The sequence below is a fragment of the Mobula hypostoma genome, chromosome 1, assembly GCF_963921235.1.
Source record: "Mobula hypostoma chromosome 1, sMobHyp1.1, whole genome shotgun sequence".
Lineage (NCBI taxonomy): Eukaryota > Metazoa > Chordata > Chondrichthyes > Myliobatiformes > Myliobatidae > Mobula > Mobula hypostoma.
Genome location: NC_086097.1, coordinates 246,984,161 through 247,011,835, shown reverse-complemented (window position 1 = coordinate 247,011,835; position 27,675 = coordinate 246,984,161). Strand labels below are relative to the sequence as shown.

Here is a 27,675-nt window from a genome sequence, read left to right as displayed (position 1 = left end):
GCGAGAATTGAGCATGACCTGGGTGGTGGTGATCTCTGACATGATTCCATCATTGAATGTCATTTTCCCCAGTCATTCTGTGCTCCAGAATGAAATGGGGTAATGAGCCGATAGAACTGCTTGATTGGTAAAGCCTGACTTGTTGAGACAGCATTCATAATACATTGTGGTATGCCTGACTGACTCATCCCTTTTAATTGCATATTGTGGTTGGGATCCCTGGCTGCCTGTTTAATGTGTCTGTTTAAGGTAAAGTTTAACAAAACGATACTGTACTCTTGTCCATATCGCTGTTCATTAAAGCAAGGCTTTCTCTTCCTCTGTGTAATTTGAAATACAGCAGTTTGTTCACAGTGAGGGAAAAGGATTTCTGTCGTGTTTAACTTGTCTGAACAAGTATTTTAAAACATTGTGATATCGCAGTGTTGATTTGAAGCTGAACTGGTGCTGCTCCTGCAGTTCAGTGGCCCTAACTTGATTTCTAGCAACACCTTGGTCGTGGTATTCTTTGTTACAGGCAACTTTATTTGTAAACACTGTTGCATGGGCGTTAACCTGATTTGAGGAAGCTTTTAACTTCAGGCTGTAAACTTTTTGTATGTGTGTGTGAGAGACGGTATGGTTGTTATTCAGTTGCAAGTTAGAATAAGCACCACACCCAAAAAATGAATCTAGGCACCAGGAAGCTGCAGAATGTGTCACCTCTTCATTGTTTTTGTGGAAAAGCGTGGCGATTATTGGTTGTAATGGTGTCAGCGTAAATTGCTTTTATTTGAATTTATTGGTGAATATATTGTTACGATAAAGTAAGAATTAAGCTGAGACTCCTATCTGAATGACCTGTTCATTATATAATATAGTATTATAGAAAGTTCATAAAGATTGAACAAGCATTCAGGTTCCTTGCTTTGGTTTACTGGTCTGGCTCATTCCAAAACAATTTAATCCAGGACATTTGTCTCTTAAGATTCACAACCCTTCTGGCTAAAGAAATCCCTCCTCATCTCTGTTCTAAAGGGACGTCATTGTATTCTGAGGCTGTGCCCTCTGGTCTAAGACTCCCCCACAACAGGAAACATCCTCTCCACATCCAGTTTATTCTTAATGCATTTGCTTTGTCTGTTTTGGGTCATTGTAATCTTGTTGAACGTGGCTGGGTGACTTAATTTGAGATCAGATCACTGGAAAAACTGAATCTGGTGATTTTTTTTTATCGTGTCGCACCAGACAGTCAGCCATTCTTGTCTGGCACGTGGTGTCAGGATTGGTCTCCTTTCGGATTAACCGGGCCACAATATGAATGTTCCTGACTCGACTCTTTTTTTTTACAAGGCCGAGTGAATAGCTCGATGCTTAACCCGGCATGGATGGAAAGTGTGCTGGGGTGGCGGGGGGTGGCCCAACTTGGATTCGAACTCAGGAACCTTCGTTCCGGAGTACAGCGCTGATGCCATTGCGCCACCAGCCGGCCAATCTGGTGATAATGGAGTCGTTATTAAGCAATCAGAAAAAAAAAGTTGTGAATGCTTCATCAACCAGCTAAAGGATCAGGAACCTTTTTTTTCATGTTTTGAGGAAATGGGCATTGCTGGCATTATTAATGTATTAGGTCCAAAACCCTAACAGTTCTGGACTGTTCAGTCGGTGTAAACATATAAAACTTAGTATTACAATACATGTCCTTCAGCCCACAATGTTTTGCTGAACTTTTAATCTACTCCTTGACCAATCTAACCCTTCCCTCCTACATAGCCCTCCATCTTTCTATCATCCATGTGCCTATCTAAGAGTTTCTTAAATGTCCCTAATGTATCTCCTCTACCACCACCCCAGGCAGTGTATTTCACACACTCTTCACTCTCTTTGTAAAGAACTTACCCTTGACATTCCACCCCCACCCCAAATACTTACCTCCAGACACCTTAAAATTATTCTACAAGTGCAAATTTTTCCGTTTTGTGTAAAGTGATCAAGAACAGTAACTACCCCCGAACCATCAGGCTCTTAAACAAAGGGGGGGCTATTTTATCTTGTTATTTCATGCTCGTTATTTATTTATTATCTACATTTGCACAGTTTCTTTACAGTTTGCAGTTCTTGATGTTTACAGTTTACAGATCCTGTACAGTTACTGTTCTGAAGATTTGCTAAGAATCTCAGGGTTGTGTATGGTGACATCTATGTACTCTGATAATTTTTACTTTGGAGTCATGAACAAGGACTGAACCTGAGGACGAATTCTGTATACATGGAAGCGGTGAAAAGCTTTTCACCTCTTCATTCTTGTCTAGCTAGAAGTGGACAGGGTCAAGTGATGCCCTATGTAAGGGACGAGTTAGTCGTGGCAGGTTGTAAAGAGTGAGCGGTTGTGAGCAGTTTTTTTTTGGAGCTCAGTGCTAGTTGGTGAAATTTACCCTTGCATTTCTTGCAATTGTGCAGCTATCGTACAAAGTCCAATTTCAAAAATTGTGAGAGAACTTTAGTCTGTAGCGGAGTGGTGAACCTACAGCAGGCTTGCCCAAGGTGGCACATGCAAAATTTTGTAGCACACAGCATGCGGTGTTGCCTCTTGATTCTTTAAACTCCACCCGTAAAGATAGATAATAAATATCTTTATTGCCAAATGAAGGAGTGAATGATTTGTTTTACATCTTGAGAGCAGCGCGACATTTTCACAGGAACAGTCTCACACCAGCGTTGTACCAGCTAGAATGTTGCCTGAACACGTGACATTAGGTGATACGTTATGAAATCCTCATAGATTTCATAATCCTCAAAGATTTGGCCCCCCTGCCCCATGGTATCCTTCCCATTTGCTGTGGCGTTCCATCTGCTCTTGCATTGTTTGATCAAGCTCCGGCATGATTTTGCTGTTTCCCATCTGTTCATTAGGATTCATGTGTAAATGACCTAATATCAAATTCACTCCAATTAAGTCCTTGCACGTAATCCCACAAAGTCCGCAGGGGATCTCTTGTAGTCTACAGCAATACTCAATAAAATAGCTAAAGGATGCAAAGGGAAACTGCTATTCAGGAAATTTTTAAATTAAAAAAAATAATGTGCAGCTTTCTGGAATGGATTTTTGAGATTTTTCAGTAGAATATTACAGCTGGCCATTGTAATCTCATTTGTCCTTGGACAAATATTGGTGGCCACAGTGTGACACTGGAAATGTTTTTGGATATATAAAAGTCATTTTGAATTTATTAGGTAGAGCACTTGTTTAATTTTTTTCTTTTTTTTTTGTGATGAAATCTAACGATTTGCAACCTTGCTTAATTAAGAATGCTTTTCCTACCATGTATACAGTTGATCTAGTTAATTGGGCTGTGTTATTTGGGACAACTCTTTAAGGACAAAAACTAATCGATAAGATAGGTGGGAATCCCTTACTTTGTTTGGGACTAGCATTACTCGCTTAGTGCACTTGTGTGGCTATTACACACTACACCATGCTTAGAGAGAACAGTTTTTAAATAGTGTCATTTGTGTGCGTTTCTGTAAAAAAAAAGTGGTTTTTTTGTCACTGATAGATGGTGATAAATAAGCAGTAAGACAATTCAGAACTGGTTTGCTCACTGTGGTTTCAAGTGTTCTCAGAGATGCCAGTAATAGCCAGGAATGAAGATGAAATGATTTCACTACTTCAAGTTGGAAACTACAAAAAATTTGAAGGTATTGACAATCATCTTGAATATTACAATGAAAATAAAGATTTGGAGGATGCGATTGTCAAAAGGCATTCTATGAAGGTAGTCCATGATCTGCACCAGGTGTCTGTCCTGATTTTATTCAATTGTAATAATCAAAAGAACACAGCAGTGTACACTGGATGAATTCCTCTGTCGATAATTATTGGAATCTAATACACAGTTGTATTGGTAGTGTTCTAATGTGTTCTGTATTTCACTTAAATATGTAATTTGTTACTCAGTTAAATGGTAGTTTATCTTTTTTGTACCTTTTTAACTGTTCCCATGAAACTTCAGCTAATTGGGGCAGCTGCTTAATTGGGCCGAGATGTCTGGTCCCGATGTATCCCTGTTAACTGGAATCCACTGTATTGTAACATTGTAACTAAATGTGCAACTAATGAGCAGCCTGGTGCCATATCAGTGCCCATTGCTCTCTGTAAGGAGTTTGTACCTTCTCCTTGTGACCATGTGGATTTCCTCCCACATTCCATGATGTACTAGTTAGTAGGTTAATTGGTTGTTGTAAATTATCCTGTAAAGAGGCACTCAGAAATGAACACACTATTCCAAATGTGGTCTAACCAGAGTTTTATATAATTGCAACATTACCTCGTGACTCTTGAACTCAAATTTCCCCGGACTATTGAAGGACAACATACCATATGCTCTCTTAACACCTGTGTCAACTTGGATTGCAACTTTGAGGGATCTATGGACGAGTTACAGATGTTGATGGATGAAACTGCACTTGACATCTTGTGTGCAGTTCTGGTCACCAGACTATAGGAAGGATACGATGAACCTAGAGAGGGTGTAGAAAAGATTCTGACACTGGAGGACTTGAGTTATAAGGCAAGACTGGGTAAAATATTTTGCAGTTTTTCAGTCCACTTGAACACTGTTTGAATCATAATCTCTGGAATATTATTGGTAATGTATTAAGATATTGAAACTTTTCTGCAGGGTTTCCCAGCCTGGGATCCATGGACCCCATGGTTAATGGTAACGGCCAGAGACATAAAAAAGATTGGGAACCCCTGCTCTAGTGCAATATTTATGGTGTCACATTCCTGATTCGGTATAGTTCATTTGTAACGTCAAAATAATGCCCGATACCTGGCTCTTACTCATTCGTTTGTTATGTAATGTGTCGTATCAGGTGGGCGATCATGACCATGACTGTTCTTGGCAAATTTTTCTACCAGAAGTGGTTTGCCATTGCTACCTTCTGGGCAGTGTCTTTACAAGCATTACCCTAGTCATTATCAATACTCTTCAGAGACTGTCTGCCTGGTATCAGTGGTTGCTTAACCAGGACTTGTGATATGCACCAGCTGCTCAAATGACCATCCACCACCTACTCCCATGGCTTCACGTAACCCTGATCGGGGGTGGGGGGTGCTACAACTTGCCCGAGGGTGACCTGCAGACTAGTGGAGGGAAGGAGCATCTTGCACCTCCTTTGGTAGAGACTTGTCTTTATTGTCGCCAAACAATTGATACTGGAGCGTACAATCATCACAGCGAAATTTGATTCTGCGCTTTGTGCTCCACCATCCCCCAAAGCTATTACTACTAAGGCAAATTCATTTTGTCTGCAGTCTTTTTCATTAAAAATTACAACAGCCTATACAAGACTGCACATCTCCTAACCACTATTATAATACAATTTAAAAAATTATTTTAATCTTTTTTCTTTGCTCATTTTTTTGTAGATTTTTATCATCTATTTTGCAAGAGATATACCAGTTCTTCTCTTTTTAATTTTGTATTATCCTCTAGCTTATGTCATTCCAAGGCTGGGTTTTCCTGACAAGTGCAGCTCTGGCTGTTTGGGAACATAATTAATATGACACAGGACCAGTATGGATAAACACTCTCCATTGCTTCCTTGGCATTTTAGTCATTAGGAAATTGGACCATGGACCGTCTAGCTTATCACAAGGTTGCAAATCCCTGGAGAATGGAGTTGCATTCTTCAGTTACTTATGAATTTTTAAATAGTTTAGATGCCAGTTTGGGCAACCCATTCTTTATGGCTGCTCAGATTACAGAAATTCGCTCATACAGATCTCAAGATTCACTGCCCGAAAATCTGAGATGTGATTTAAAATTGGCATTCACAGAATTGGTGTGGATTTAAAAAAGTAAATAAAATAACACAATTTTCTCATCTCGCGATTATCGCCGCATGCACAGATGATGTGACTTTGCATTACTAAAAAATTGTGATATGGCCCATTTTCCAGGAACACAATCTGCTGCTCCCCCATAACAAAGGGATCACTTGTATGTTGCTATAGACTTGAATTATGTTAATTTCAAAAATGAATCTCGGGGAAGTATATGGTGACATAAATGTATTTTGATAATAGATTTACTTTGAACTATGAGTAAGATTCTGCAGTTGTTCAAATCCAATTTGCAGCACTTTAGTAGTTTTTGGAAAGTTTTGGGGATTAACAGATGTCTTCGAACAACCTAGACCCGTTGGGTTACATCTCTTATAAAGCAGCTGATACCTCCTTCCTTTCCTGACGTTTCAACCTCTGCCTTGCTCTGTAAAGTTCAAGTTCAAAGTAAATTTATTATCAAAGTACACATCACCATATACAGCCCTGAGATTCATTTTCTAAGTAAATCTAAGGAACATGATAGAATCAGTGAAAGACCACACCCAACACGACGGACAAACAATGTGCAAAACACAACACATTGTACAAATACAAGAGGGATAAAAGAAATAATAAATAAACAATAAATATCAAGAACGTGAGATGAAGTGAATCCATAGGTTGAGGAAATAGATCAGTGATGGGGTAAATAAAGTTATCAGAATCCTTTATTATCGCCAAGTATGTGGACACATACAGGGAATATGATGCCGGTTGCCCTGAGCTCTCGCTGTACAAAATCAAAAAGCAAACAAAACATTAGTGCAAATAATCGTGAACTATATACAATGAGGTATGCCTGTGTATGTACAGGTGAACTTGGTTTATAATAGACTAAAATTCAAGTGTTCATAAGACTGATGGCATACAAAAAGAAACTGAACTTGTACCTATTTGTCCTGGCATACCCACTGTATTAAGAGTCTGATGATTGAGGCCTAATAAATTCTCCTGAACCTAGTGCCATGGTTCCTGAGTCCCCTGTACCAACTTCCTGATGGCAGCAGTAAGAACAGGGTGTGGCCTAGGTGCTAAGGGGATGGACTGGGCTGTACCCACTATCTTTTGTAGGATTTTCCGTTCAAGGGCATTGATCTACCATATCAGGCTGTGATGCAACCAATCAATATACTCTTCCACTGTACATCTAGAGAAGTTTGTCAAAGTTTTAGGTGTCATGTTGAATCTTCGCAAACTTCTATGTAAATAGAGGCGATGCTGTGGTTTCTTAGGAACCGCACTTAGAGATAGATTGATACTTTATTGATCCCAAAGGAAATTATAGTTTTACAGTAGTATTACAAGTGCACAGATAAAAATATTAAAGAGAAGTAGAAAGAATTTAAAAAAAGTTACCACAGACAGTTGCACAGGAGTGGTCATCGCTTCCTGTGCTATAGGTTGACTCACGGTAGATCCTTATGGCCAAGGGTAAGAATTACCTTACAAACAGCTCTTTGGAGCGCCGCAGTTGTCTTAGTCTATTATTGAAAGTGCTCCTCTGTTCAGCCAAGGTGGCACACAGAGTGTAAGAAACGTTGTCCACAATTGCCATAATTTTCTGTAGGGTCCTTTGTTCTACCACAGCCTCCAGTGTGTCCAGCTTGACTCCTATAACAGAGACAGCCTTTCTAATCAATTTATTGAGCCTGTTGGCATCAACCGTAGGAGGTTATACTGGCGACAACAAATTGGTAGAGCACGTGAAGGAGAGGCTGGTAGAGCACGTGAAGGAGAGGCCTACGTACTCCAAAGGACCTCAGTCTCCTCAGGAAGTAGAGATGATTCTGGCCATTCTTGTACACAGCCTCTATGTTGGTGCTCCACTCAAGTCTGTCATCTGGATGCACCCTCAGGACAGAACCTCTAAAGTGATACCGAAGAATTTAAAATTGCTGACCCACCCCTCCTCAGATTCCCTAATAAGGTCTGGCTATGGACCTCTGGCTTCCTGTTCCTGAAGTCAATCAGTTCCTTGGTCTTGCTGACATTGATTGAAAGGATGTCGTTGTGGCACCACTTAGCCAGCTTTTCAGTTTCCCTCCTATATGCTGATTTGTCACAACCTCTGATTCAGCCAACAACAGTGATGTCGTCTGCAAACTTAATTATGGCATTGGAGCTGTGCTTAGCCACACAGTCAGAAGTATAAAGTGAGTACAATGGGGGGGCTAAGCATGTAGCCTTGTGGTGCACCTGTTCTGATGGAGATGGTGGAGAAGATGTTTTTGCCATTCAGAACTGACTACGGTCTGCACCTGAGGAAATCGAGGATCCAGTTGCACTAGGAGGTTTCAAGGCCAAGGTCTTGAGGCTTGTTGATTAGTTCTGAGGGGACAATGGTATTGAATGCTGAGCTGTAGTCGATGAAGAGCATCCTGATGTATGCATCTTTGTTGTCTAGATATTCTATGGTCGAGAGAAGAGCCAATGAAATAGTATTTGCTGTTGACCTGCTGTGACAGTAGACAAATTGAAGTAGATCCAAATTGCTCCTCAGGCAGGAGTTCATACTTCTTCATCACCAACCTCTCAAAGCACTTCATCACAGTGGGTATAAGTGCTACTGGGCAATAATCATTGAGACGGGTCACCAAGTTCTTCTTAAGCACAGGTATAGTTGAAGCCTGCTCGAAGCAGTTGGATACCTCAGACTTCCAAATTGAGGGGTTGATCAGCACAGGCCTCGGTCAGGTACCCCATCTGGGCTGGATACACTTCATGAGTTCACCCTCCTGAAGGATGCTGTCACGTTGGCCTGAGTGCCTGATTGCTATCGGCTTTCGGCAGTATATAAACTGCGGTTAGGATCACGGAGGAGAACTCTCTTGGTAAGTAGAACAGTTGGCACTTAATTGTTAGTTGTTTCAGGTCGGGGGAAAAAAAAGGATATGACTAAATTGCCATGACTGAGCACCACAAAGAGTTTATGCACTTTGGTGGTAGAAATAAATGTGCAGACTTTTCTAAACGAGGAAAAATTCCAAAAATCCTAAAATCTGAGATGCAAAGGGATTTGGGAGTCCTTGTGCTGAATACCTTAAAGGATAACTTAGACCATAAGACATAGGAGCAGAATTAGGCCATCTGGCCCATCGAGTCTGCTCCACCATTCAATCATGGCTGATCCTTTTTCTTCTATCTCCTCCTGAACCTTAGTTCTCGGCCTTCTCCCCGTAACCTTTGATGCCATGTCCAATCAAGAACTTATCAATCTCTGCCTTAAATACACCCAAGGACCTGGCCTCCACAGCTGCATGTGGTAACAAATTCCACAAATTCGCCACCCTTTGGCTAAAGAAATTCATCTGCATCTCTGTTTTGAAAGGGTGCCCCTCTATCCTGAGACTGTACCGTCTTGTCCTAGACTCCCCCACCATGGGAAACATCCTTTCCACATCTACTCTGTCTAGGCCTTTCAACATTCAAAAGGTTTCAATGAGATCCCCCCTCATCCTTCCTGAATGCCAGCGAGTACAGACCCAGAGCTTGCATCCCTAAGGCAGTCCTATGTTGAGTCCAGTGCTGACTGGAACTCCTGTGACACCAATGGTGTTAAACTGTATTGGTCTCTGCCATTCCTTGGATTCATCAGCTGTGTGGAGAGGGGGAGGCTACTACATGGGCAACAGCTCACTCTCCGTATCGTACTGGCCTGGCTTGTGTATCATGTAGACAGCTACGACGCAATATCCATGGCCGATCCCGACCAATGGAGGACCTCCTCTCTCTTCTGGTTATTTTTCTGTTCTGTTAAAGCTGAGGCATTGTGTGGTGCATTTGACATTGGCTTAGGACTGTGGTTTCCAAACAGTGGTTTCCAAATTTGTTGTCTGTTGAATTGAACAATTGAATGGGGTGGTATTATGTCACACATCTGTGAACAGGAACAAGAGGAATCTCCTCCTTCCTCACTTCCATTCAGGGCCCCAAAATAGTTCTTCCAGATGAGGCAACACTTCGCCTGCAAATCTGTCAGAGTCATCTACTGTTTGTACATGTTCGGCACAGCATTGTGGGCCAAAGGGCCTGTATTGTGCTGTAGGTTTTCTATGTTTCTACTGTATCTGGTGCTCCTGGTGCAGCCTCCTGTACATTGGTGAGACTCAGCATAGATTGGGGTCTGCTATGTCAAGCACCTTTGCTCTATCTGCAACAGGCAGGATTTCCTGGTGGCCAGCCTTTAATTCCAACCCCTATTCCCATTACGACATGTAAGTCTATGGCCTCATTGACTGCCATGATGAGGTCACTCTCTGGTTGGAGGAACAGCACCACATTCTGTTTAGGTAGCCTCTAACCTGATTGCACGAACATTGAAGCAACACACATCAAAGTTGCTGGTGAACGCAGCAGGCCAGGCAGCATCTCTAGGAAGAGGTACAGTCGACGTTTCGGGCCGAGACCCTTCGTCAGGACTAACTGAAAGAAGAGCTAGTAAGAGATTTGAAAGTGGGAGGGGGAGGGGAAGATCCAAAATGATAGGAGAAGACAGGAGGGGAAGGGATGGAGCCAAGAGCTGGACAGGTGATTGGCAAAGGGGATATGAGAGGATCATGGGACAGGAGGTCCGGGAAGAAAGACAAGGGGGAGGGGGGGAAAACCGGAGGATGGGCAAGGAGTATAGTCAGAGGGACAGGGAGAAAAAGGAGAGAGAGAGAAAGAATGTGTATATAAATAAATAACGGATGGCGTACGAGGGGGAGGTGGGGCATTAGCGGAAGTTAGAGAAGTCAATGTTCATGCCATCAGGTTGGAGGCTACCCAGACGGAATATAAGGTGTTGTTCCTCCAACCTGAGTGTGGCTTCATCTTTACAGTAGAGGAGGCCGTGGATAGATATATCAGAATGGGAATGGGATGTGGAATTACAATGTGTGGCCACTGGGTACTCTTCATTCTGGTAATTTCTTCCCCCTTCCTCTTTTTCCATTCCTCTTTCTGGCTGCCCACTTACCCCTTCTCTTCTCATCTGCCCTTCACTTCTCTCGGGGTACCCCTCCACCTTCCCTTTCTCCCATGGTCCACTGTGCTTGCCTTTCAAATTCATCCTCCTTCAGCTCTTTGCCTCTTCCACAGATCACTACCTGGCTTCTCATTTCATCTCAACCCCCACCCATCCATCTCTGTCTCACCTGGTTTCACCTCTCATATTCTACTTTGTACTCCTTTCTCTCCCCCACCCCCTTCCTTTCCAGTTTTGATGAAGGGTCTCAGGTAGAGTCATCTCTATTCCTCTCCATAAATGCTGCCTGACCTGCTGAGTTCCTCTAGCATTTTGTGTGTGTGTTGCTATGGATTTCCAGTATCTGCCGAATCTCGTGTTTATGAGTAGAATGATGAACTGCATTTAATAGAAGCAAATCACCTGCAACAAACAGAAATGCCGTTCACCTTTCCAACAAAAAGCTGATTTGCTCAATTTGTTTCTTGACTATGAACATGTGAATTAGAACCAAGCCCACACAAGAGCTGTTTTATATTTATTTCATGTGAATTCAGTTGTATCAGGTTCATTAATCTGATTTGTTTTTGTTGGAGATTACAAAGGGTTACAGGAAAGGGCAGGTCACCAGAACTGAGTCCACAGCCACATCAGACACGATCTTATTGAACGGCAGAGCAGGCTCAATGGACCAGATGGCTGATTCCTACTCCTAGTTCTTCTCAACGCATCAGAGTTTCTGCAGATGCAGTAGATCTTGAGTTACAAGCACAAAATGCTGGAGGAACGCAGCAAGTCAGGCAGCATCTATAAAGAGGAAGAGATGCTGCCTGACTTTTCAGGCTAAGACCCTTCGTCTTCCTGGTTCTTATGTAACTAGACTTTTGAGTTTTTTTTTGAGGCCTGAGTAATATTAGACAGCAAAGCTATGTTAGTGAAGTTGGTGGTTCCTGTTTATTGTTGAACCATTGTTTGTACACTTCACCATGATCTATCACTATTATTTCATCTGATGCCCTCTATTGTCGGGCCTTCCTTGGTTGCATGGTTTCATAATTGCTTGAAGTGCTTTACAGTCATGCAAGGAGATTAGCAATAATTCAGAGATGTGAAGAATATAGGCCTGACCCAGGTTAATTCCTTAATCTGATGTGGAGAAGCAAGTAACTTGAAACTCAATAGTGTGCTGTTTCATGTTTGTGAGCAGGATATCCATCCCCAGCCTACACACAGTACCTTGTTTTCCTACCTTTAGTTGACTGTGAGAATTGAGAATCACGTTAACAGTCTCAGAAGTCGAGAGAACCCAGCTAGGAAATTCTGTGTTTGCATGATACTGTAGATTCCATCCAAAAATACTGCTTTATCATGAATATTGAATCCAAGTACAATAGTTTCTGTAGATTCAAGATTGTTAAATCTCACGTAGCCTTCTCCCTGATGAGAGTGGAACAAACAGTCCAGGCGCAGGGAAGGGTGGCTAGGATCCTTCACGACGTTACTGGTCTTTGTACTGTCCTTGGTGATGGATAGGCTGGTGCCAGTGATGCACTGGGCAGTCTTGACTACCCATTGCAGAGCCTTCCTGACCGCCGCAGTGCAGTTCCCGAACCAAGCCACGATGCCACATGTTAGGATGCTCTGGACTGTGCATCTGTAGGATGTGAGTATAGATGTACATAGTCCAGCTCGTCAGGCTCCTAATACGGCAGAGGTATTGGTGAGTATACCTGAGCGAGATGTGCACTCCCAGGAGTTCGAAAGTACTCGCAATTTCCACTGCTGTGCTGCCGATATAAAGAGGGGTGTGAGTGGTGGTTTACAGTTAATAGATTTGATTGCCTTTAATTTTGATGGTTCTTTCATCAGATGGCTTGACTTTAGCTTCTGGTAGTGATTTTAAAATGTGGAAAGTTTCACTTTCAAATGCAGAAACAACCTGCTGCTTGTTCCTTGCTACCAGTTTTCAAATAATCACGTGGATTTTGACTTCATTATGTTAGCTGAATAGTCAATCCAACTTCATTATTACTGTTAATTCGCGTACTATTTTACAATTAGTTCTGACTTTAATGGGCTTCATTATACCTAATTAAGACGATGGCCTTGCATTCAACTGTGTTCTTACAAAAGTAGGCAGCCTTCCTTCTGCATTCAGTAGATGGTATAAGAACAGAAAATGAAAGCAGAACAAGGCCAGATGGCCTCTCAAACCCACTGTGCCATTCAAATGATTGTGCTCCTGTCTTTCACATCTATGTAATCCCAGACTGTGCCAGTTTTTCTGGTGTCACCATTATTATTTGGACACTATGATTTCAAAATGTACCCGTGTTTCAAGGTTGTTTTTAATTCATGTTTTAGGTGGAAATTCATCTATCAAACTTCACACTCGGCAAATCTCCTACATTCATAAAATGGCAGCAACCAAGACCAAAGGCCAGAATTCCTTGGCACTCCACAAAGTTATTATGGTTGGAAGTGGTGGTGTGGGAAAATCTGCCCTAACACTGCAATTCATGTATGATGAGGTAAGAATATTTCTATTGTACCCTCTTTTCTCTAATGATTAGTTATATTAATTTCTTGTATCTTCGATAATAATTTGAAAGTTTTTCTCTTTTGGGGCCAATGTTCTGTAATAAATAAATATAATATCTTTTCATTAAAAAACCAGGGAGCATTTAAAATGCCTGAGAATCGGGATCATGTTTAATATCACTGGCATATTTGCGGCAGCAGTACAGTGCAGTACATAATAGGAAAAAAACTGAATTACTGTAAGTATGTAAATAGTTAAACAAGCAGTGCAAAAATAGGAAAAAAAGTAGTGAGGTAATGTCCATGGATTCAATGTCCGTTCATAAATCAGATGGCAGAGGGGAAGAAGCTGTTCCTGAATCATTGAGCGTGTGCTATCAGGCTTCTTGATAGCAATGAGGAGAGGGCGTGTCCTGCGTGATGGGGGGGGGGGGGTCCTTAACGATGGATGCCGCCTTTTTGAGGCATCGCTCCTTGAAGCTGTCCTCGATCTTCAGATAAAATTTAATATCTTTTACAGAGACTTAAATATTCCGATTCAGTAATTTGATTGTAGATTATTGATGCATTAATCTGATTGTTCTAGACTGGAAGGAATTGCAATGAAGCTGTGTGCTTACATATTTAATGTAATGGAACAATCACACGAGAAGAATTAAATGACCAAACATACATTCCAGTTTAGGTGCTGTTCTCCGTACTATTTTTTTGGGATTTGGAGGGGGAGGTGTGACTGGACTTACTGGCCATTCATAGTTGCCGTTAGAAAGTTCTGTGCACACAACCGGCAGAATGGTGGTATAGTGGTTAGGGTACCTAAGATTTTTGCACAGTACTGTACCTGTTAATGTGTATCAGAGGAATCTGCTGTAAATCTGGTGGGAGCAAGGATGTTGGGAATGGTGAGGGTGGAGCACTGCTGGAGGGGTGTGGGACAGGGGTCAGGGGTTGCTGCGGGCATAAACACACCCAGCCCTGAGACACCAGGCAAGGTCATTTGATTCCAGACAATTGGTTTATTGATCGTTACAGAAAGTGTCTCTGGTGCTTCCTGCTCCCTCCCCTCTCCCTGCCTCAGCTGTTTTTGTCTCAATTATGGGAACATTTCAGATTGAAACTGAGTCTGGAAGAATGGGGGGGGGGGGCGGAAGAGGGTAATCTCAATGAAACCTATTGAATATTGAAGGCCTAGATACAGTAGAGGATGTTTCCAGTAGTGGAGGAGTCCAGGATCAGAGGGCACAGCCTCAGAATAGAAGGATGTCCCTTCAGAAGAGAGATGAGGAGGAATTTCTTTAGCCAGAGGGTGGTGAATCTGTGGAATTCATTGCCACAGATGGCTGAGGAGGCCAAGTGATTGGGTATATATAAAGCGGAGGTTAAAGGTTGTGGAGAGAAGGCAGGAGAATGGGAGTGATACATCAACCACGATGGAATGACGGAGCAGATCCAGTGGACCGACTGGCTTAATTCTGCTCCTATGTCTTATGGTTTTATAATCTTTAAACAGATTATCCAGTCAGGTTTTCAACTCAGGAATAGTAACTGTGTTTCTTCTCCCCAAGATGCACCCTGACCTGCTAAGTATTTTCAGTATTATCCCTTTTTGCTTTAAACATATCAGATGATCATTTGTATCCAAAGTTTTAGTAAATCCATTTTGATATGTCTTATCTATTTTGTTTTAAATTGGATATTCTTGTAATGTTAGATGTTTAAGTGGCAAAGTCATTTAAATTGTTGGCTTAAATAATGTTTTAAAATGCCAACTTGCAAACTGTTTATGTTTCCCATTCTCCCAAAACTTGCATTTGGTTTCTAACAAATTAGTGTCTGCATCACAAAGACTGTATTGAATCACTGTTTGTAACATACTGTCTATTTTAGTTTGTTGAAGATTATGAGCCTACGAAAGCAGACAGTTACCGGAAGAAAGTGGTTTTGGATGGTGAAGAAGTCCAGATCGACATCCTGGATACTGCAGGTCAAGAAGATTATGCTGCAATCAGGGATAATTATTTTCGTAGTGGAGAAGGCTTCCTGTGTGTTTTCTCCATCACTGAGCAAGAATCTTTCGCAGCTACTGCTGACTTCAGGTGTGTTTTTATATATAACCCAGTAGAAATATTTTCATAAGCAATACTATTTTACTTGGTGTTTTTACTGTGTTTTATGAAGATATTAACCTGATAAGGGAGCAGCCGAATACAAAGAACCTCTAAAAGGACCACAACCTTGTCGTTTTTAAAAACGCAAACATGAGGAAATCTGCAGATGCTGGAAATTCAAGCAACACACACAAAAAATGCTGGTGGAACGCAGCAGGCCAGGCAGCATCTCTAGGAAGAAGTACAGTCGACGTTTTGGGCCAAGACCCTTCGTCAGGACTAACTGAAAGAAGAGATAGTAAGAGATTTGAAAGTGGGAGAGGGAGATCAGAAATGATAGGAGAAGACAGGAGGGGGATGGAGCTAAGAGCTGGAAGGTTGATTGGCAAAAGGGATACGAGGCTGGAGGCCTAGGAAGAAAGAAAGGGGGAGGGAAGCCCAGAGGATGGGCAAGGAGTATAGTGAGAAGGACAGAGGGAGAAAAAAGAGAGAGAGAGGGAAAAAAATAAATAGCAGATGGGGCCTCCCATCCCATGATCCTCTCCCTTCTCCAGCCTTGTATCCCTTTTGCCAATCACCTGTCCAGCTCTTGGCTCCATCCCTCCCCCTCCTGTCTTCTCCTATCATTTCGGATCTCCCCCTCCCCCTCCCACTTTCAAATCTCTTACTAACTCTTTCAGTTAGTCCTGACGAAGGGTCTCGGCCCGAAACGTCGACTGTACCTTTGCCTATAGATGCTGCCTGGCCTGCTGCATTCACCAGCATTTTTTGTGTGTTCTACAACCTTGTGCTTTGGAGGCTTGCTTGCCTCAATGACCCGGAGAGCTGAAGTCACTGCTTTATGCTCTTGGTAGGGTCACCCATGCCAAACAGGTCAAAGGGTAGAGGCCAGACGAGGAGTGGTCCACTGGTCCTCCAGGTTTGGAGTCAGCTCAGGGCCCGACGTCAAAAAAAGAATTGTAACGGAAACAGCAGTGAAGAATCCTCCTACATCTGAGTATGATGGTATTCCTGAGTCTCCGCCCGGAACTTGCATGGCTGACAGTAATGAAAACTGAGAGGAAGTTACTGACATGATGAAGAAAACCCCTGAACACCACCAGAGATGGAGGACCTTCATTGCTGCCCTAAACACCAGTGGCGTTACAGGCAGTAATGCACTGATATAAAGAAAACAACATTCTTAAAGTTCAGGTGACTTTTCCCCAAACAAGTGCAATTTTATTTGCTTTTCTCATTTTTAATCTCCACAAGAATAAGGACACAGTTAGAGGTTGATATGTTCATTTATCTAACAAATCAGTGTTATATATTTTGTGAAGGCACATTTTGTTTAATGTCCATAATGGCATCTTGCTCTAGGATTTGTATATTACTCAGCGTTTAGGTTTTTTAGACTCGCGTATTCAAAAATGTTCCACTTTAATGGGGCCACCAACATATTCCAGTCTATACTATATGGCATTAGCATGGCTAACTAAGCTTTTTCAAAGGACAACGTCCTATCTCTAAAGCACTGAACTGTATTATAAGGAATAGGGCAACTAAGCTGTAGCCACTGTATCATGACTATTTCGAACATTTTTCACTATCCTCTTTACCTCTTCATTTGTAACACAAATGGGTGGCTAGGATAATGAAGAATGCCACACTCTTTAAACTTATGACATATTCTTAATTTGCCATTCCTTTGTCTTTTTGAACCTGAAAGCTAATTTTTTTTATTGAGATGCCGCACAGAGTAGGTTCTTCTAGCCCATCCGGCAACCCGTGATTTAACCCTAGCCTAAATTGAATTTGGCATCTAAAGGAAATTATTGAAAGCTGTCCAGAGAATATTAAGCTTAGTACAGTTTACAAGAATTTAGGAGACTAATCCTAGAAGAGCATAAGCCCGCCTCAATTTTATACGGGTTCATTTTCTCCTTGGTAAGGTATTTTAAAAGTATAAGAACATAATAAGGGAAAGGATTTAGTTTATACTTGGTTCAGCTTATATCTAGTAGAACATAAATCAGTGCAGCACTGTACATGTTGTGTCGAAATTTTAATCTACTTTAAGATCAATCTAACCCTTCACTCCTATATAGCCCTCCATTTTTTTATCATCCACGTGCCTATTAAGAGTTTCTTAAATGTCTCTAATATATCTGCCTCTACCACCACCCCAGCAGTGTGTTTCACACACCCCACCCTCTGTGGCAGGGGGGGGGAATTAATTTACTTCTGACATCCCATTATACTTACCTCCAATCACCTTAAAATGATACCCGCTTGTATTAGCCGTTTCCACCCTGGGAGAAAGTCTTTGGCTATCTACTTATGCCTCTTATCATCTTGTACACCTCTATCAACTCACCTCTCATCCTCCTTCGCTCCAAAGTGAAAAGCCCTAGCTTGTTCAACCTATCTTTATAAGACATGCATCCTGGTAAATCTCCTCTGCACCTTCTCGTCCACATCCTTCCTGCAATAGGCAGCAAAAACTGAAGGCAATATTTCCATTGTGTCCTATAACGAGGGTTTTATGGAGCTATAACGTTACCTCACAGTTCATGATATTTCAGATATTTAATTTCTTTTGATATTGCACTTTGTGGCTCTGTTGTGGGCCTAAAGTTAAAACATTGACATACCAATATGGAAAAACTTAACTTTAAGAGCACGGCTGCGAGCGGTGCTACTGTAGCGTAGTGATTAGCACGATGCTATTACAGCTTGGGGCTTCAGAGTTGATAGTTCATTTCTGAGGTCCTCTGAGAAGTTTGTATGTCCTTTCTGTGAGCATGTGGGTTTCCTTTGGGTGCTCCAGTTTCCTCCCACAGTCCAAAGACGCAGCGGTTAATAGATTAATTGCTCATTGTAAATTGCCGTTATTTAGCTAGGGATAGATAGGTAGGTAAGTTGTTGGTTCCATGCTGTATCTCCAAACCAGGGGTCCCCAACCTTTTTTGCACCACGGACTGGTTTAATATTGACAATATTCTTGCAGACCGGCCGACGGGTGGGGTTGGTGTTAATCACGATCGGAATATAGGTGATAAGCCAACTGTAAGTCACTTATAAGTGGCTAATACACTCAATTTAGTTTCTAAAAGGGTTTATCTAATGAAATTTATATTAAACACAGTGCATATTTTCCTCGCATGAATATAGTGATAAGTCAATTATGTCACTTATAAGTCAATAGCATCATAACATTTTAAGTAATGTTTGGATATTAAACACAGCGCATATTTTCCCCGTATGAACATATAAAATCATTGTGACGCACCAATATCGCTGAATCAGTGGGAGTTCTGGGCTTGTTCCCCTGCAACAAGACGGTGCCATCGAGGGGTGATGGGAGACAGCGATACTTGAAGGGGGTTCCTTATGTCCAGTCTATTCCGCAATTTAGTTTTCGTTGCATTCATTGCAGAGATATGTTGGAAATGGAGGCAACGTTTTCAGTGCTTTCGTGGCTATCTCAGGATATTCAGCCTTGACTTTGATCCAGAATGCCGGCAGAGATGTTATATCAAACATACTTTTCAGCCCGTCGCCATTTGCAAGCTTGAGGAGTTGATCTTCTTCCTGCGCTGACGTGGATGATTCACCGGGGACATTCACAAATGTGTCATGGACCCGTTCCTTTGCACGTCTTGGGTCATTTGCGGTTGGGTATTAACACTCAAATTCTGTTGACAGTGAAGTTAGGTGTTCGCGCACCAGCTGTGGGAAGGATGGTGCAACCTCATTCTCTCCCAAAATCCCAGCTAATGTTGGGAACATGTCAAATATACCCCTGTCCACTTGCCGTCCCCATAGTTCCATTTTGGCTTTGAAAGCAGACACTTTATCTGCCAACTTGAAGACAGTTGTCATCTTCCCCTGAAGTGACAAATTGAGTTCATTGAGCAGGTTGAAGATGTCACACAGATAAGCAAGTTTTGCTGAAGTGTGCTGCCAGTGGTGACTTTTTTCCTGAAAGAAATCTCTGTAGCTGCTCTCTTAACTCAAAAACCCTGGCCAGGGCTCTCCTCCTTGATAGCCACCTGACTTCAGTGTGTAAGAGAAGGCGTTTGTGCTGTGCATCCATTTCCTCGCAAAGCTGCTCAAACAGACGTGAGTTAAGGGCTTTTGCTTTGATGTGATTGATAATTTCAACAACGTCACTCAATATGCTGTTAAGATCAGGTGACATTTTTCGGCTAGTCAGCATTTCCCTGTGTATGACACATTGTTAATGACCGACTGATGACCTCGCGTGGGTAATGACCTTGCATGCGTTCAAGTTCAACAGTGGGCGTGACCGGGAATGAGGAAAGGTGCAGCTAGCTGGCTCATATCGTTTCCTCGTGGCCTGGTAGCGTATGCTTTGCAGCCTGGCGGTTGGGGACCACTGTTCTAAACAATATAAAGAAGTCTAACCAATAGTACCATTATTACATTTTCACACGTGTGAGATAGCCTACTCCACTTTTCTACACAAAATGCATCTAAGAATTAACATGAAGCAGAATTTCAAAGATTAAATTTGGGGTTTTCTTTCTCCAGGGAGCAAATTCTCAGAGTGAAGGAGGATGAGAATGTTCCCTTTCTACTGGTCGGCAATAAATCAGATTTGGAAGACAAACGACAAGTGTCGGTGGATGAGGCAAAGAGCAGAGCTGAACAATGGAGTGTGAATTACGTGGAAACATCTGCAAAGACAAGGGCAAACGTTGATAAGGTGTGGCCATCTCAGTGAAATTTGTAACCACATTTTCCAGATGCTGGAACTGTGAAGTAAAACCAACTTGCAAGTACACAGGTCAGAAAGCATCTACCATGAGCAACACACACAAAATGCTGAAGGAACTCAGCCAGTCAGGCCGCATCTACAGAAAGGAATGAACATTTGATGTTTCAGGCCAAGATTTCCTCAGTCCTGTGTATTCCTTTCCATAGATGCTAGATGCTGACTAACCTGCTGAGTTCCTCCAGTATTTTGTGTGTGTTGCTGTGGATTTTCCTGTGTTTGTGATTCTACCATGAGCAAAGTGGAGCTGTTTCAGGTTGATGTACTTAAACTGTTAACTTAATTTCTTGTTCCGTAAATGTTAAGTATTTCCTGTGGGTTTTTTTTTTCTATTTTAATCCAATTTGAGGTTGTTACACATTGCAGCTTTTCCCTTTTGTATATAGAATTACAAATGTTTTCAATTGACTTCAGTTTTTTTTGTATAGAATATTAGAATTTTCTGACAGGCATTCATATGCAAGTAAGATGGGATCACTGACATGAGAAGAAAGAAAGATCCAAAGTGCAGTGCCATTTTACGGTCAATCAAAAGGGTGAAGGATGGGAAAATAAGTAGGATGTAACAAAATATATTGACCAGTTAAAGTCCCTTTCTTTGGATCTGATGACCCATTAGTGTGGTTTTGTACTTTTTTTTAGCTGAAGAAAGAAGGGAAGAAAAATCCTAATGGTGAATGGGCCTTGATGGGATGTGTTTCTTTTATGGTTACTGAGACAATTGCTGCAGGAAGTCCTTAGGTCCAGTTCAGAAATAATTGCCGGAGAAATTTACAAAATAGTGACATTAAAGGAGTTCAGTTATGCTCCAAGTTTGCTTTAAATTTTGAATACCTTGGCACAGATGATTTTGCCACCCAAATGAATATAGGTACTATGAGTTTTGCAGTCTTCTGCCCACCCCTCTACAAGAAGTCTTTGCAAATTTTTATTCCTAATTAATTAATTACTTCCTTTCCTTGTCTTAGGTTAAATCTGAGTTGCAGTTGACCTTAATTTATTGATTGATTGATTGATTGAGATACAGCATGGAAGAGGCCCTTCCAACCGTTCCACCCAGCAACCCCCGATTTAACTCTGGACTAATCATGGGGCAATTTACAATGACCAATTAACCTACCAACCAGTATGTCTTTGGAATGTTGAAGGAAACTGGAGCACCTGGGGAAAACCCATCCATTCCATGGGGAGAACATATAGACTCCTTACGGATGATACCGGGATTGAACTCCAAACTCTTATGCCCTGAGCTATAATAGTGTTATGCTAATCACTGTGCCACTGTGGTGCCATTCTTTACACTATGCTAAGTTTGGAAAAAAGGTTTGCAAAATAGCGAAGGTTAGTAGATTTAGTTACGGTGAATTGTAGGAGGATAGCAGGTGAGTCATTGGGCAGTTGATACGAAGAATACATTGCAGAAGCATAATTGGGAGAATGATGCGGTTTCTCTAAGAACCAGCAAACATTCAAATGGTTACCTCCTTTACCATAAAAGTTGAGATAGTAAAATATGAGATATACAGAAGCAGTTTGGAATACCTAAATGGTAGCGGGAGTGGCACAGTAGTCTAGTGGTTAGCCCATCACTTTACAGTGCTCACCAGCTGTGGTTCAATTTCCACCACTATCTGTAAAGGGTTTGTACCTTCTTGCGTGGGTTTCTCCCACGTTCCAAAGACATAGTCAAAGTTAGCAAGTTGTCGGCATGCTACGTTGGTGCCAGAAGCATGGCAACACTTGCACAATCCTTGCTGATTTGAGCTGACACAAATGATACATTTCATAATGTTTTGATGTACAATATGTCAAATAAAGCTCATCTTTATTTGGTAAATTCTTGCACCTTGAAGTTAGAAAGCTGTCTAAGATGTTTCCATAAGTCGGCTTTTCTTCTTCCCCCCCGCCCCCCCCGATGCAGGCCCTTCATGGTCTGAGTCGACATTCCCTCCCTCCTTCTTCCCCTTAACCTTCATTCAATTCCTCTCCCATTTTCCTTTAGAACTCAGTGTGTGTATAACCTGAGGAATTCTGTGTGTGGCTTTCTGACGAAGTGCTCACTTTTATATCAAAATATTTGCTTTGCATTTTAGGAAGAAAAAGTATCATAGTTAAATTCTAGCCTGAGTTAAAGATCTTGGTCATGCTCCCCTTATGATGGATTATTGAACTGTGATTTCTTTTAGACTAGCATATGAAACCATCGCAAGTATTTCCCAATTTAATATTTTTAACCTTTCAATGTTTTAGCCTGCTGTGTTAACTCCTACATGTGTGCAATTCTCTAACTCCAAATTCTTTCTTTCCTTGCAGGTTTTCTTTGACTTGATGAGGGAAATACGAGCAAGAAAAATGGAAGATAGTAAAGAGAAGAATGGAAAGAAGAAAAGGAAAAGCATAGCTAAAAGAATCCGGGAGAGATGCTGCATTTTATAAACTTGGTAGACTAAACTATTTTAGAAGTCCAAGCATACTAAGTATTTCATTTCATTTGCTGTTCCTTCATAATGATTGAAGGTACACTAATGTCATACAAATTCAGATTTCCAAAAGCATGAATTGGACCCAATTTTACAACAGACTATCAGGAGGTTTAATGTCAATTCAAAGTACTTTTGTGCTGTGTCAATTGGTATATAGGCATTGGGTTTATATCCTTTTATCACAAGTACCATTGGAAGTTTTTTTTTGAATGGATTTTCGGGGAAAGGTTAATCAGTTCAGTCGTTTCAAATACACAATGAAGAGGTAACTTCTCTTGCAAGGCAATGCATTTTGTTAAATCACATTTTGAGTTCAAACTGTTTTTGCAAATTCTGTGTAATTTTTTTTACTTCCTTAGTACAACTAATCTAAGTGCTGATATTTGGGAGAGGAATATTTGGTATTAAGGGAATCTTGCTCTTACCAAATGTGCTCTTTTAAAAAAACTGCCTCCCTGTATATTCAGTTATTAACGCTGATTTTTTACCTTTGATTTTTTAAAAAAATCAAATACACTTGCTGTTTACATTTACATCAAGAATTATCTTAAGCTGTTGCTAGCTGAGACAAAGCTTGGTGCATAATAGTTTGGAAAGCCTCACTAGAGTTTAAGCAGAGAAAACTGTGAAACTATAAAGTGAGTCTCAAAGTAGATTTAGTTGGATTATTGGCAGCTTACCTTTGGATATTTTGTGTTGCTTTGACCTTTATAAATTTGCTGGAAACCCACTGAAGCTATTAATCTGGAGCTGTGTGTTTCTGATGCAGGTTAGACAGAAAGTAAGGCTTCTTTTAGAGTGCACACGTTTTTGTCACTAGTCACACTGAAATTAATAGGAAAAAGTTTGCACATACTGTACATTTTTTTACTTTGTTTTATTTCACAGTATTCTACACAAGTCTCTTGTGAGAAGTCAGTAGCTCATACAAATGTTGAATCATTAGGCCTTAATAACAAAATGGATTAACACTTTTCAAGTCTAATAAAAGTACAAGAGCACTTGCTGTTGAGTTCTACAACTTTGGTAGTTGGATGGTTGAGAAAAACATGTATTCTCGTGTTTTTTGAGTATTGTCTTCCTGAAATGGTCTACATTTTGTTTAGCCTTGAGCAAATGGAAGATCTGACTTCATCACTGTGCTTTGATATCAAGACTGAAAATTGAGAAGCTGTTTTGTAAATATCTAAGCTTAAATTATGATCTCCAGTTTTTAAACTACAAATAATTTATTACATTTCCATCAGTGAATTGATCTGCTTTTCTCTTTGGGTTAGCAATGGAGCTTGATCATATTAAATTTTACTTTGGTATATGGGTTGATGGAGTTTGTATTTCATTAGATAATTCATATACAATAGAACTCTCAGCTATTTTAATTTAACCCACCCATCCGTAAATCCACTGTACCAAATGAACAGCTGTTTTTTCAGTACTACCTTTGAAGACATTTAAAAGTATTATTTCATTGGATGCAAAATCCTGTCTTCCATCTTGTGCTTTTCCCATTTGGCAGGTTGGATTAAAGTGAATCTCCATAAAAATTTGAGAAAACCTTGTAGGTATGCTGTCACACAGCAAGGGAACGTAAAGATGATTAACATTAGGCACGAGTTACTGGGTTTGCTCAAGACAACAAACTGTTCATGTTTTGTGTTACCTAGCTTTCCAGAATTGCATGTAAATGGATCTCAGTATGTCATATCAAATGATTGTGAGTGGAACTTTGTTTTTTTTTCAAATGATTCACTGATGCACAATAGATATATAATCAAGCTGAGCTGTACTATAGCAAAGCAATGTAAAACTTGTATATAGAAACTTATCTGAATATGCCTTAAATTGAAATTTTTACAGGTTACATCCATCAGGAATGTGGCAAATGAATTATGCAGATGAAAACTGCTAAAAACCCTGTAAAATAGTGCCATACTTTTGGGTCTGCTGGCCTAGAACACAATACCATCTTCAGAATTATGCATTACAGTTCAAAGAGCAGTTTCTTTTTTTTTGTAAAAATATATGTATTGTCTGTATTGCAGTCCTTAGCCCTGCAGAGAAGCGGTGGGGAAAGTAGAGGTATGAAGAAAGGTTTAGTTTGGAAGCACATTCCCATTCCATTTTGTTCACTTTCTATTGACAGAGATTCAGACAAAATTTAATATAACTGCAGATGAATTCTTCGAAGTTCAACTAGGAACACGAGGACATTGTCACTAAATCTGGAGTGCTGAGAATCTGGAATGTATAACCTAGTAAATATCATTTTTTTGTCTTTTAGATGTACCGTTTACCTTTGTCACATGTATATTCAACTTGTCTTTTTCAATCTAGGGTTCATTTGCACTGTATAGAATTGAGGGAATTGTTGCAAAATATAGACATTGTTTTAGACATTAGCTTGGGTCCTTTTTTTCTACTACTTGTGTGCATTGCATAGCTGTGAAATTTGTATGGCAGTGTGAATTTTTAAAAAAGTGAAAGTGAATCTAACCACTAGCATGAGGCTCACAGTAATTGGTGAAATTTGGGTTTAATGGTGTTATGAAGCTGAAAAACACAATTAAGTGTTAAAAGGCTGATGCCCTTGCCCTAATAACATTTTAATTGTATGCTAAACTACTAGAAATAAAATAACATTTTTACAGCATCTTGTATTTATTATGCATTATTACTACTTTGCTTACCAATAACAAAAAATCTTATAATGTTTAACCTTAACTTTGTATAATCTGTTTATAGAAAATGACTACAAGAGTGATAACCTTAATCAGAGTTCCATTCTCTTGTCTACAATCATAATTATGATGAAATGATTGAAGGTGTTTTACTTTCAGGGTATTGAAGCAAGTACCGAAACATGAACCAGATGGCATTATAATAATTAGAGGAAGTCTCTGATGTGTGTTCAATTTCAGGCACCAGATGAAATGATATGATACCTCTGCATTTAGCTTTACTGACAATTAAAAATACTTATTCCCAAAACCCATCAGAGGCTTCTCGAGGTGAATGGGGAAGATCGGAGTGATGGCAAAACCTCCAATAGAATGATGTGCAGAAGTCATGGAGACAGCCAAGACATTGATTATTTCTGTGAATAGATTGTATTACTTAAAACACCAATGGAATTAGCTGGTTGTGTCAGAGGGAATATATCTTTAAATTAAAGAGTGGGATCGGAATGGACTAAATTTAAGAAAATTTATCGTGGTGAAAAGTTGTAGAAACTAGGAACAGTATAAATGAATAAAGAATTCTAAGATTGAGAGCAGAGTACTTAGCCATGAATGAAATAAAATGAAGTTAATACAACATAGTTGAAGGGCAATAGGTGATGTAATAAGAAGAAATTTCATCTATTTTAAAGATTTAAGATTTGTGATGGTACAAAAACTTCCACATTCATTCGTTACATAAACACAAGAAGATTTGCAAATGCTGGAAATCCAAAGCAACACCACACAAAATGCTGGAGGAACTCAGCAGGTCAGGCAGTGTCTATGGAAATGGGCCGAGACCCTTCTTCAGGACTGAGAAGGTGGGGAAGGAGGATAGCTAGAAGGTGATAGGTGAAGGGTTGGAGAAGAAGGAATCTGGTAAGAGAGGAGAGTGGACCAGAGGAGAAAGGAACAAGGACCAGGGGGAGGTGATGGGCAGTTGAGAAGAAGTGAAAGGTCAGAGTGGGGGAGGGAGGGGTGGACTTTGTTCATGGAGAAATCGATATTCATGCTGTCAGGTTGGAGGGTATGGACAGAATATAAGGAGTTGGCACTCCACGCTGAGAATGGCCTCCTCTTGGCACAAGAGGAGGCCATGGATTGACATGTCAGAATGGGAATGTGAATCAGAATTAAATTTAATAGACATCATTCAATTTATTAACTTAATGGACATCTTTCAGTTTTAATTGCAGTAGTATAGGGGAAATGCATAAGCTGCTTCCAGTATTCAGGATTCAGGAAACAAAGTTCTGTACTATTATTAAGAATTACATTAAAATTATGGTTATATGATCAAATATTAGTAAATGAATTACTATATCCAAAAGCCCCACACCGGTCTGTGCATGAGCTGCAAATGCTAACATGCATGCTTAAAAGAAAAATGTATTTGCAATGGATTCTGGTTAATTGGGCCATCAGTTAATCTTGGCAGCTGCTGATTTGAAACAACTCTAACTAAGAAAATAGATGGGATTCCCTTTGTTTATTTGGGATATTAAGCTGCTTAACTGGGACTGGAGACTCTTGCCAAACAGTTTCAAACTAGCGTCAGTCATGTGCATGTCATAGAGCCATTAAGACACAGACAGTCTTAGCATGAAATTTTTAAATGGTATTATAGGTCGACCCTCACTAATCCGGCACCATTGGGACCTGAGGAGTGACGGATTAGTGAAAATGCTAAATTACAGAAGGATCACATTAAGCATAATTAGTGTCGGATTATCGAAGGAACCGGATTACAGGTAGTCAGATTAATGAAGGTCGACCTGTACTTGTGTTTATGTTGTTATCCATTTGAGCTGATGGACTCCATTTCTAAAAGCAATAATTTTTCTTTCTTTTTCCAATATTTTTATTGATTTTTATACAGAAGAATACAGAATCCAAGAGAATACATATTATAAAATAGAAGAAAAAATATAATAATACCAGATACAGTGTATTGAATCACATTAACAAACACCTTACTCTATATTCATATAGATTAGATTAATTCATATATTAGAATATAAACAATTTTATTTAAAAAAAGATCTACACCCACTACCAAAGTCAAAGCTGTTTGGGGGGAAAAACCTTATCAGATAAAAATATGCTATTAACCAACTTATGTACTTTAACGAGAAGTCAAAGATTATGAAAATAATTTAAAAACGGCCCCCACAAATTTTGAAAATCTTGGATAGATTCAGAAATTGAACAACAAATCTTTTC

The 27,675-nt window shown here is 40.4% G+C and overlaps 1 protein-coding gene across 1 annotated transcript in view; it reads left to right on the top strand.

The window, feature by feature from the left end:
• Nucleotides 1-25,400, top strand: part of LOC134356131 (ras-related protein Ral-A) — a 33,367-nt gene extending 7,967 nt beyond the window's left edge. The window contains exons 2-5 of the mRNA XM_063066773.1: nucleotides 13,182-13,348; nucleotides 15,246-15,454; nucleotides 20,006-20,180; nucleotides 22,563-25,400. Of these exons, the coding sequence (XP_062922843.1) occupies nucleotides 13,235-13,348; nucleotides 15,246-15,454; nucleotides 20,006-20,180; nucleotides 22,563-22,685 (621 nt within the window). The 5' untranslated portion in view covers nucleotides 13,182-13,234 and the 3' untranslated portion in view covers nucleotides 22,686-25,400. The remainder of the gene's footprint in view (nucleotides 1-13,181; nucleotides 13,349-15,245; nucleotides 15,455-20,005; nucleotides 20,181-22,562) is intronic.
• The last annotated feature ends 2,275 nt before the right edge of the window (nucleotides 25,401-27,675 follow it).